The 14,238-nt window shown below is 39.8% G+C and overlaps 1 protein-coding gene across 1 annotated transcript in view; it reads right to left on the bottom strand.

Annotated features, from left to right (window-relative positions):
- Positions 1-11,138: 11,138 nt before the first annotated feature.
- The window catches only part of LOC143706904 (LIM zinc-binding domain-containing Nebulette-like), a 13,731-nt gene continuing 10,631 nt past the window's right edge, over positions 11,139-14,238 (bottom strand). Inside the window, exons 4-6 of the mRNA XM_077199320.1 lie at positions 11,626-11,733; positions 11,254-11,339; positions 11,139-11,189 (exon numbers count right to left, since the gene is read on the bottom strand). Of these exons, the coding sequence (XP_077055435.1) occupies positions 11,331-11,339; positions 11,626-11,733 (117 nt within the window). The 3' untranslated portion in view covers positions 11,139-11,189; positions 11,254-11,330. The remainder of the gene's footprint in view (positions 11,190-11,253; positions 11,340-11,625; positions 11,734-14,238) is intronic.

The raw sequence follows: 14,238 nt of genomic DNA, 5'->3' as shown, positions 1-14,238 counted from the left end.
CTCACTCACTCACTAAATCACTAACTCACTCACTAACTAACTCGCTCACTAAATCACTCACTCACGCACTAAACCACTCACTAACTAACTAACTAACTCACTAAATCACTAACCAACTCCCTCACTCACTCACTAACTAAACAAACAAACAAACAAACTCACTCACTAACTCACTAACTCAATAACTCACTCACTCACTAACTCACTCACTAACTCACTAAATCGCTAACTCACTCACTCAGTCAGTCACTCACTCAATAACTAACTCACTCACTCACTAACTCAATAACTCACTCACTAACTAACTCACTACCTAACTCAATCACTAATTCACTAAATAAATAACTAACTCACTCACTAACTCAATTACTAAACCACTCATTAGCTAACTCACTAAATCACTAACTCACTCACTAACTCGCTCACTAACTTACTCACTCACTAACTCACTCACTTACTAACTAACTCACTAAATCACTAACCAACTCCCTCCCTCACTCACTCACTAACAAACTCACTCACTAACTCACTCACTCACTCACTAACTCACTAACTCACTAACTCAGTCACTCACTCACAACCTCACTAAATCACTAACTCACTCACTCACTAACTCACTCACTCACTAACTCCCTCACTCACTAACTCACTGACTCACTCACTAACTCACTCACTCACTCACTAAATCACTAAATCACTCACTCACTAAATCACTCACTCACTAACTCACTAAATCACTCACTCACTAAATCACTAACTCACTCACTCACTAAATGACGCTCACTCACTAACTCACTCACTCACTAAATGACACTCACTAACTCACTCACTCACTAAATCAATCACTCACTCACTAACTCACTAAATCACTCACTCACTAACTCAATCACGAACTCACTCACTCACTAAATGACGCTCACTCACTAACTCACTCACTCAATGACACTCAATAACTCACTTACTCACTAAATGACACTCACTCACTCACTAACTCAATAACACACTCACTCACTAACTCACTCACTAACTCACTCACTCAGTCAGTCAGTCACTCAATAACTCACTCACTCACTCACTCACTAACTCAATAACTCACTCACTAACTCACTCAGTAACTCAATCACTAATTCACTAAATCAATAACTAACTCACTCACTAACTCACTAAACCACTCATTAACTAACTCACTAAATCACTAACTCACTCACTAACTCACTCACTTACTAACTAACTCACTAAATCACTAACCAACTCCGTCACTCACTCACTCACTAACAAACTCACTAACTCACTCACTCACTCACTCACTAACTCAGTCACTCACTCACAAACTCACTAAATCACTAACTCACTCACTCAGTAACTAACTCACTAACTAACTCACTAACTCACCCACTCACTCACTAAATCACAAACTCACTCACTCACTAAATAACTCACTCACTAACTCACTAAATCACTCACTCACTAACTCAATCACGAACTCACTCACTTACTAAATTAAGCTCACTCACTAACTCACTAAATGACACTCACTAACTCATTCACTCACTAAATGACACTCACTCACTCATTCACTAACTCACTCACTCACTAAATCACTCACTCACTAAATCACTCACTCACTAAATGACACTCACTGACTCACTCACTAAATCACTCACTCACTCACTCAATAAATCACTAACTCACTCACTCACTAAATGACACTCACTCACTCACTAACTCACTCACTCACTCACTCACTAAATCAGTCACTCACTCACTAAATCACTCACTCAATCACTTACTCACTGACTCACTAAATGACACTCACTCACTGACTAACTCACTCACTCACTCAATCACTAACTCACTTACTTTCACTCACTCACTCACTCACTCACTAAATCACTCACTCAATCACTAACTCACTCACTCACTCACTCACTCACTAACTCCCTCACTCACTAACTCACTTACTCACTAACTCAATCACACACTCACTCACTAACTCAGTCACTCACTCACAAACTCACTAAATCACTAACTCACTTACTAACTAACTCACTAACTCACTCACTCACTAAATCACTAACTCACTCACTCACTAAATCACTCACTCACTCACTAACTCACTAAATCACTCACTCACTCACTAACTCACTCACTCAATCACTAACTCACTCACTCACTCACTAAATGATACTCACTCACTCACTCACTAAATCGCTAACTCACTCACTCACTAAATCACTCACTCACTCACTAACTCACTAAATCACTCACTCACTCACTAACTCACTCACTCAATCACTAACTCACTCACTCACTAACTCACTCACTCAGTAAATGACACTCACTCACTCACTAAATCACTCACTCACTCACTCACTAAATCACTCACTCACTCACTCACTCACTAAATCACTCACTCACTCACTCACTAACTCAGTAACTCACTCACAAACTCACTAAATCACTAACTCACTCACTTACTAACTAACTCACTAACTCACTAAATCACTAAATCACTCACTCACTCACTCACTCACTAAATCACTCACTCACTCACTAACTCACTCACTCACTAAATGACACTCACTCATTCACTAACTCACTCACTAAATCACTCACTCACTCACTCACTAAATCACTCACTCACTCACTCACTCACTCACTAAATCACTCACTCACTCACTAACTCAGTAACTCACTCACAAACTCACTAAATCACTAACTCACTCACTTACTAACTAACTCACTAACTCACTAAATCACTCACTCACTCACTCACTCACTAACTCACTAAATCACTAAATCACTCACTCACTCACTAACTCACTCACTAAATGACACTCACTCATTCACTAACTCACTCACTAAATCACTCACTAAATCACTCATTCAAACACTCACTCACTCACTCACTCACTAACTCACTCAATCACTAACTCACTATATCACTCACTCACTCACTAAATCACTCACTCACTAAATGACACTCACTCACTAACTCACTCGCTCACTAACTCAATCACTCAAACACTAACTCACTTACTCTCACTCACTCAATCACTCACTCACTCACTAACTCACTCACTCACTCACTCACTAAATCAGTCACTCACTCACTAAATCACTCACTCAATCACTTACTCACTGACTCACTAAATGACACTCACTCACTGACTAACTCACTCACTCACTCAATCACTAACTCACTTTCACTCACTCACTCACTCACTAAATCACTCACTCACTCACTCAATCACTAACTCACTCCATCACAAAATGACACTCACTCACTCACTCACTAAATCACTCACTCAATCACTAACTCACTCACTCACTCACTCACTCACTAACTCACTCACTAACTCCCTCACTCACTAACTCACTCACTAACTCAATCACACACTCACTCACTAACTCAGTCACTCACTCACAAACTCACTAAATCACTAACTCACTTACTAACTAACTCACTAACCCACTCACTCACTAAATCACTAACTCACTCACTCACTAAATCACTCACTCACTCACTAACTCACTAAATCACTCACTCACTCACTAACTCACTCACTCAATCACTAACTCACTCACTCACTAACTCACTCATTCACTCACTAAATGATACTCACTCACTCACTCACTAAATCACTAACTCACTCACTCACTAAATCACTCACTCACTCACTAACTCACTAAATCACTCACTCACTCACTAACTCACTCACTCAATCACTAACTCACTCACTCACTAACTCACTCATTCACTCACTAAATGATACTCACTCACTCACTCACTAAATCACTAACTCACTCACTCACTAAATCACTCACTCACTCACTCACTAACTCACTAAATCACTCACTCACTCACTAACTCACTCACTCAATCACTAACTCACTCACTCACTAACTCACTCACTCAGTAAATGACACTCACTCACTCACTAAATCACTCACTCACTCACTAAATCACTCACTCACTCACTCACTAACTCAGTAACTCACTCACAAACTCACTAAATCACTAACTCACTCACTTACTAACTAACTCACTAAATCACTAAATCACTCACTCACTCACTCACTCACTAAATCACTCACTCACTCACTAACTCACTCACTCACTAAATGACACTCACTCATTCACTAACTCACTCACTAAATCACTCACTCACTCACTCACTAAATCACTCACTCACTCACTCACTAAATCACTCACTCACTCACTTACTAACTAACTCACTAACTCACTAAATCACTAAATCACTCACTCACTCACTCACTAAATCACTCACTCACTCACTAACTCACTCACTCACTAAATGACACTCACTCATTCACTAACTCACTCACTAAATCACTCACTCACTCACTAAATCACTCACTCACTCACTCACTCACTAAATCACTCACTCACTCACTCACTCACTAACTCAGTAACTCACTCACAAACTCACTAAATCACTAACTCACTCACTTACTAACTAACTCACTAACTCACTAAATCACTCACTCACTCACTCACTAACTCACTAAATCACTAAATCACTCACTCACTCACTAACTCACTCACTAAATGACACTCACTCATTCACTAACTCACTCACTAAATCACTCACTAAATCACTCATTCAAACACTCACTCACTCACTCACTCACTAACTAAATCACTCACTCACTCACTCAATCACTAACTCACTCCATCACAAAATGACACTCACTCACTCACTCACTCACTAAATCACTCACTCAATCACTAACTCACTCACTCACTCACTCACTCACTCACTAACTCACTCACTAACTCCCTCACTCACTAACTCACTCACTAACTCAATCACACACTCACTCACTAACTCAGTCACTCACTCACAAACTCACTAAATCACTAACTCACTTACTAACTAACTCACTAACCCACTCACTCACTAAATCACTAACTCACTCACTCACTAAATCACTCACTCACTCACTAACTCACTAAATCACTCACTCACTCACTAACTCACTCACTCAATCACTAACTCACTCACTCACTAACTCACTCATTCACTCACTAAATGATACTCACTCACTCACTCACTAAATCACTAACTCACTCACTCACTAAATCACTCACTCACTCACTAACTCACTAAATCACTCACTCACTCACTAACTCACTCACTCAATCACTAACTCACTCACTCACTAACTCACTCATTCACTCACTAAATGATACTCACTCACTCACTCACTAAATCACTAACTCACTCACTCACTAAATCACTCACTCACTCACTCACTAACTCACTAAATCACTCACTCACTCACTAACTCACTCACTCAATCACTAACTCACTCACTCACTAACTCACTCACTCAGTAAATGACACTCACTCACTCACTAAATCACTCACTCACTCACTAAATCACTCACTCACTCACTCACTAACTCAGTAACTCACTCACAAACTCACTAAATCACTAACTCACTCACTTACTAACTAACTCACTAAATCACTAAATCACTCACTCACTCACTCACTCACTAAATCACTCACTCACTCACTAACTCACTCACTCACTAAATGACACTCACTCATTCACTAACTCACTCACTAAATCACTCACTCACTCACTCACTAAATCACTCACTCACTCACTCACTAAATCACTCACTCACTCACTTACTAACTAACTCACTAACTCACTAAATCACTAAATCACTCACTCACTCACTCACTAAATCACTCACTCACTCACTAACTCACTCACTCACTAAATGACACTCACTCATTCACTAACTCACTCACTAAATCACTCACTCACTCACTAAATCACTCACTCACTCACTCACTCACTAAATCACTCACTCACTCACTCACTCACTAACTCAGTAACTCACTCACAAACTCACTAAATCACTAACTCACTCACTTACTAACTAACTCACTAACTCACTAAATCACTCACTCACTCACTCACTAACTCACTAAATCACTAAATCACTCACTCACTCACTAACTCACTCACTAAATGACACTCACTCATTCACTAACTCACTCACTAAATCACTCACTAAATCACTCATTCAAACACTCACTCACTCACTCACTCACTAACTCACTCAATCACTAACTCACTATATCACTCACTCACTCACTAAATCACTCACTCACTAAATGACACTCACTCACTAACTCACTCGCTCACTAACTCAATCACTCAAACACTAACTCACTTACTCTCACTCACTCAATCACTCACTCACTCACTAACTCACTCACTCACTCACTCACTAAATCAGTCACTCACTCACTAAATCACTCACTCAATCACTTACTCACTGACTCACTAAATGACACTCACTCACTGACTAACTCACTCACTCACTCAATCACTAACTCACTTACTTTCACTCACTCACTCACTCACTAAATCACTCACTCACTCACTCAATCACTAACTCACTCCATCACAAAATGACACTCACTCACTCACTCACTCACTAAATCACTCACTCAATCACTAACTCACTCACTCACTCACTCACTCACTCACTAACTCACTCACTAACTCCCTCACTCACTAACTCACTCACTAACGCAATCACACACTCACTCACTAACTCAGTCACTCACTCACAAACTCACTAAATCACTAACTCACTTACTAACTAACTCACTAACCCACTCACTCACTAAATCACTAACTCACTCACTCACTAAATCACTCACTCACTCACTAACTCACTAAATCACTCACTCACTCACTAACTCACTCACTCAATCACTAACTCACTCACTCACTAACTCACTCATTCACTCACTAAATGATACTCACTCACTCACTCACTAAATCACTAACTCACTCACTCACTAAATCACTCACTCACTCACTAACTCACTAAATCACTCACTCACTCACTAACTCACTCACTCAATCACTAACTCACTCACTCACTAACTCACTCATTCACTCACTAAATGATACTCACTCACTCACTCACTAAATCACTAACTCACTCACTCACTAAATCACTCACTCACTCACTCACTAACTCACTAAATCACTCACTCACTCACTAACTCACTCACTCAATCACTAACTCACTCACTCACTAACTCACTCACTCAGTAAATGACACTCACTCACTCACTAAATCACTCACTCACTCACTAAATCACTCACTCACTCACTCACTAACTCAGTAACTCACTCACAAACTCACTAAATCACTAACTCACTCACTTACTAACTAACTCACTAAATCACTATATCACTCACTCACTCACTCACTCACTCACTAAATCACTCACTCACTCACTAACTCACTCACTCACTAAATGACACTCACTCATTCACTAACTCACTCACTAAATCACTCACTCACTCACTCACTAAATCACTCACTCACTCACTCACTAAATCACTCACTCACTCACTCACTCACTCACTAACTCAGTAACTCACTCACAAACTCACTAAATCACTAACTCACTCACTTACTAACTAACTCACTAACTCACTAAATCAATCACTCACTCACTCACTCACTCACTAAATCACTAAATCACTCACTCACTCACTAACTCACTAAATCACTCACTCACTCACTAACTCACTCACTCAATCACTAACTCACTCACTCACTAACTCACTCATTCACTCACTAAATGATACTCACTCACTCACTCACTAAATCACTAACTCACTCACTCACTAAATCACTCACTCACTCACTCACTAACTCACTAAATCACTCACTCACTCACTAACTCACTCACTCAATCACTAACTCACTCACTCACTAACTCACTCACTCAGTAAATGACACTCACTCACTCACTAAATCACTCACTCACTCACTAAATCACTCACTCACTCACTCACTAACTCAGTAACTCACTCACAAACTCACTAAATCACTAACTCACTCACTTACTAACTAACTCACTAAATCACTATATCACTCACTCACTCACTCACTCACTCACTAAATCACTCACTCACTCACTAACTCACTCACTCACTAAATGACACTCACTCATTCACTAACTCACTCACTAAATCACTCACTCACTCACTCACTAAATCACTCACTCACTCACTCACTAAATCACTCACTCACTCACTCACTCACTCACTAACTCAGTAACTCACTCACAAACTCACTAAATCACTAACTCACTCACTTACTAACTAACTCACTAACTCACTAAATCAATCACTCACTCACTCACTCACTCACTAAATCACTAAATCACTCACTCACTCACTAACTCACTCACTAAATGACACTCACTCATTCACTAACTCACTCACTAAATCACTCACTAAATCACTCATTCAAACACTCACTCACTCACTCACTCACTAACTCACTCAATCACTAACTCACTATATCACTCACTCACTCACTAAATCACTCACTCACTAAATGACACTCACTAACTCACTCGCTCACTAACTCAATCACTCAAACACTAACTCACTTACTCTCACTCACTCAATCACTCACTCACTCTCACTCACTCACTCACTCACTAACTCACTCACTCACTCACTAAATCACTAACTCACTCACTCACTCACTAACTCAATCACTCACTCACTCACTCAATCACTCACTCAATCACTTACACACTCACTCATTAACTCAATCACTCACTCACTCACTGACTTACTCTCACTCACTCACTCACTCACTCACTCACTCACTAACTCACTAAATCACTCACTCACTCACTAAATCACTAACTCACTCACTCACTCACTCACTCACTCACTCACTCACTCACTCACTCACTCACTAACTCACTAACTCAATCACTCCCTCACTCAATCACTTACACACACATACACTCACTCACTCACTCGCTTACTTACTCACACACACGTACACTCACTCACTCACTAAGGACTTGTTTATGTGGACTGAAATGTAGATAAAGTGATTTTCCTGTCGGCAGAAATCAAGTGAGGACAAGAGCTGATAACCAGACCGGAATCAATGTGTTTAACGGTTCAGTGTGTCCGTTAGGGCGTTAGGGTTATCAGTGAGTGTGAGTGTGTATGTGTATGTGTATGTGTGTGTGTGTATGTGTATGTGTGTGTGTGTGTGTGTGTGTGTGTGTGTGTGTGTGAGAGAGAGAGGTGGGATCTGGCTGTGTGTGTTCGTACTGAAGCCAAATGTCTGTCAGACTCCATATGTGCCGCTCCATGATCTCTGCACACATTCACCATCATAACCACATCATAACACACAGAAGAGCCCAATTAATATTCCACTGACTATATTCACACACACGACCTGTATTATAATAAAATACTAGAGTATTAAATAATAAGAGTAAAGAATATTTCAGATAATAACAATAATAAAAATAATAATAATAAAATGAATTAAAATATTTTTAAGGAATTTCACACAATGAAAATATTTTTTCATCCATTTTTTTATAAAAACATTTTAATTGATAAAAGATATTTTAAGATACCTAAATACTTTACTAAAAACAAAAATGGGTAACACTGAATTTTAAGGTGTCATTGTTACAGTGTAATTAAATATTTAAGTACAGTGTAGTATTAATTAACTACATGTACTTACTATAGAGTTAGGGTAGGATTAGGATTTGGTTGAGGATTAACTGCATGTAATTAGGAATAATTCACTGTTATTACTATGGTAATTACATGTAACATATGTAATAAGGACACTGTAAAAAAAAAAGTGTTACCCAAAAATGAAATGTTTTGATGTAAAGGATAATTGTTATATTTCAGTTGCTTACATTTTAAAGAGATGATTAAATTTGAATTAATTAATTAATTTGATTACCACATATTTTGATAATAAATTAAATAATAAATGTTAAATCACAAAACAGAAAACAGAAACATTTAGATTTCATAGGGCAAAGTTTATGTAAAAAGATGAAATAAACTGTTACATTAATAAAGTTTTATGGATTAATTTTATTACACATGCTTTTTGATGATTACAAATTATTTCAATCATTAAAAAGGAATCTGGAAAAAATAAAAATGGAAAACAGAATTTGGTAAGAAATGAAACTGATTTTATAGGCTGTAAACTCTGAACATCAGCAGCTGTAGACGACACTCGAGTCACAAACACGAAAACAAGTCAGACAGGAAGTTCAGTAGAATAAACATGTTTAAAACCGTTTCCTCTTTTCACTCGGTCTAATTACAGAGCAGCAGCGTTTTTGGGCCGCGTCACATGACCAACAGACGAGCTAAAAACACTGAACGGGTGGAGCTGATTCTCTCAGTGAGTGACCACTAATGAGCAGGAGTGATGATGATGAGGATGAGGATTATGATTATGATGATGATGGTTAGTGGGAACGGGACGCTTTCTACGACCGATAGCAGAGACAAACATATGAGTCTAGATGAGATCTGTGTGAATGTGTGTGTGTGTGTGTGTGTGTGTGTGTGTGTGTGTGTGTGTGTGTGTTTGTGTGTGTGTGTGTGTGTGTGTGTGTGTGTGTGTGTGTGTGTGTGTGTGTGTGTGTGTGTGTGTGTGTGTTTGTGTGTGTGTGTGTGTGTGTGTGTGTGTGTGTGTGTGTGTGTGTGTGTGTGTGAGAGAGAATGTGTGTGAATATGTGTGTGTGTGTGTGTGCGTGCGTGCGTGCGTATGTGTGTGTGTGTGAGTGCGTGCATGTGTGCGTGTGTGCATATGTGTGTGTGTGTGTGTGTGTGTGTGTGTGTGTGTGTGTGTGTGTGTGTGTGTGAGAATCACAGCCAACAGGGAACGTTGTGGCCAGGATGAAAAGTAACATTAACAGAACCTTCATTCACAGTTATCTGTTCTTTAATAACGTTATTCATCGTTCACGGAATGGGTTTTATTAAATGTTTTAGTTGGACGTCCATTATGTTTTTTAAATGTTGCTACTTGTTTCAGACATTCAGACAAAATTCAAAAGTAACATTCCATAATGTTTGAAGAATGATACAATGTAATATTTCCTAAACGTTCAAATAACCAAGAAAAAAACGTTTTGAACATTAAGAGAACTTTCAGAAATAATGTTTTCATAACTTAACGGAAAAATTAGCAAAACGTTCTTAGAACATATTTTGTTAGCTGAGAAAACAGCGATACAAACTACAGACAGACTCACCGAAGCCCTGTTTGTGACATCACTGCGTCTGTCGCTCCGTCACGAGTGTTTCTGAAACATCACACTCATTTACTACAGTAAACACTGTCATGTGACCTTCATCAGACACACTCACCTCGGGTTCATGACATCAGTGTAAACGCCTGCGTCTCCTCGTGACTTCAGATCAACACTGGCTCTCGTAATGGATCATCAGTTATTCTGAAAACACTTCATCATGTTATTTCTGTCCTCCTGTCATAGTGTTAGAAAGAGAAAGAGTTTGAATAGAACACCATCTCACGTTCACTTCAAACTTCTAACATTAGATGATCTCACCTGCGGCTCAGAGTCGCTCCGGTTCGTCCGCTGAGGCTCCGTGGGAATTTATGGATCATTTGTTTCATAGTCACTTGTGTCATTGTTAACAGAGACCAAATGCACCTCACACACACACACACACATTCACTCTCTCTCTCACACACACAGTAAAATCAGTGTTTCATACGTTACTAATGTGTTCTTGTGTTCTCCTGAGTCTCTGCAGCTCCGGTGTGTCTGAGACGATACTGAAGCCTCTGCCTTTACTCTCCTCAAAGTCCCGCTTATATCTCACCTGTAACACACACACACACACACCACAGCATCTTCAGGACACGCGTGTTGAGCTGTAACACACACACACACACACACACACACACACACACCTGAAGGGGGTTTATTCTGAGATAACACACACACACACACACACACACCTGAGGGGGGTTTATTCTGAGATAACACACACACACACACACCTGAAGGGGTTTATTCTGAGATAACACACACACACACACCACAGCATCATGAGGACACGCGTGTTGAGCTGTAACACACACACACACACACACACACCTGAAGGGGGTTTATTCTGAGATAACACACACACACACACACACACACACCTGAGGGGGGTTTATTCTGAGATAACACACACACACACACCTGAAGGGGGTTTATTCTGAGATAACACACACACACACACACACACACCTGAAGGGGTTTATTCTGAGATAACAACCGGCTTAAAGTACATTATCCCGCCTATTACACGGATACTTACATAAGTAAATAATCAGACGAAATATTGATCTGAGTTGAAATATTTGATTAGCTCTTTAAACGCAAAGCTTCGGAGAGAGCCGTTTCAGCGGCGAGATCAAACTAGACGGATATTTAAGAGATGCTGTATACAGTCATACACTTATTACACAGCATTTCAACACATAAATAATTATGGAGATGAGAGATATTGATTTCAGATTTGAAATTCTAATAGTTTGTATCTTATAACCCAACAGTGTACAAAACAATAGTCACAAAATAGCAGCCGCTGCGTTGGAATGAAACAAGAGAGAGCGGGTCCACGATACTGGGTGGCATAATTAAATAACTGTACACAAAAAATTGATACGACTGAGTCTTAATATTTTATTAGCTCACCATAAGCAAAAAATCCAGAAAGAAAAACCGTTCCTAGCGAGTGTATAGCTGCTGACTCCAGTGACCCGGATGAGCCGGAGTTTCTGTTCTCAGAGGTTGTTATCTGGGAATAATATAACGCTGGATGTGCGATTGACCAATCAGAGTCAAGTATTCCACAGAGCAGTGTAATAAACGAGCTGATTCTGAGTGAACATACTGAGCATCACACACACAAACACTGAGATCACAGTCTGTCTGATCAAGTCAACGGCCAAATGATTCTGAACGTTTCAAACAAACGAGTTAACAACTCACTTCTTGCAGATCTGAGATTCTGTGAGAGGATCAGCATCTGCTGTGTGTGCAGTTACCTTCTGTTTGCCCAGCGTAACACACACACTCTCTCACACACACACACACACAGAGACACTCACATACATACACACACACACACACACACAAACTGTTTCTGCCTGTACTGTACGGACTCAATCTCACAGACCCGTGACACAGTTTCAGCTCTGATGTAAACAGACTCACTCACCCACACACACACACACACACACACACACACACTCAGACTCAGAATGATCTGTGGGACATCAGTGTGAATCTCACGGCTCAGTGAGCAAACAAACATGGCCATGACCTGAGCTGCTTCACACACACACACACACACACACACACACACACACACACACACACACACACACACACACGCACACACACACACACACACACAGAGAAACACTGCAAACGTTCTGCATGTGGAATAAGATCAAACGTTTAATGATCCAGCAGTGACTGAGTTTCCAGAGTTATGCAGTGATTCTGTGTTTCTGCAGGAACATTCATCACTGATCTGAGGCGTTCAGGAAACTGGGTCACGTTTGAAGAATTCCATTATAAAACACAGATTTCTGTTTAACGCTTTCATGCAAGAAATTATATTTCAAGCCGGGTTCTGCACATGTGAATGAGGATGTTAGAAGAAAGTGGCACGATGTTTGAAGCGATCCTGAAATCATGAAGACAGAACGTTTGTCTAACGTTCCCATCAACTTATGAATATGTTATTTCAGAATGTTCTCTGAAAACATCCAGTGTTTAAAAAAATGTTTTCTTGGTTATATGAATGTTAGGGGACATTACTTTGTATCATTCTTCAAACATTATGGGAATGATACATGATCTGTAACATGTGTGTAAGGTGATCTGTAACACGCATGTAATGTGTTTTGTAAAACGTGTGTCATGTCCTCTCTAACACACGTCATGTGATCTGTAGCACGTATGTCATGTGATCTGTAGCACGTATGTCATGTGATCTGTAGCACGTATGTCATGTGATCTGTAGCACGTATGTCATTTGAGCTGTAACATGCGTGTCATGTGATCTGTAACATGTGTGTCATGTGCTCTGTAACACGTGTCATGTGATCTGCAACACGTGTGTCATGTGCTCTGTAACACGTGTCATGTGCTCTGTAACACGTGTCATGTGCTCTGTAACACGGGTGTCGTGCTTTGTAACACGTGTGACATGTGATCTGTAACGCGTCATGTGATCTGTAACGCGTCATGTGATCTGTAGCACGTATGTCATGTGATCTGTAGCACGTATGTCATGTGATCTGTAGCACGTATGTCATTTGAG

The sequence above is a fragment of the Siphateles boraxobius genome, unplaced genomic scaffold (genome assembly GCF_051911475.1).
Source record: "Siphateles boraxobius isolate OS27281-9 unplaced genomic scaffold, OSU_SipBor_1 112, whole genome shotgun sequence".
In the NCBI taxonomy this organism is placed as follows: Eukaryota; Metazoa; Chordata; class Actinopteri; order Cypriniformes; family Leuciscidae; genus Siphateles; species Siphateles boraxobius.
Note: the sequence above shows the minus strand (reverse complement) of the source record. Positions and strands in the feature narration are given on the sequence as shown.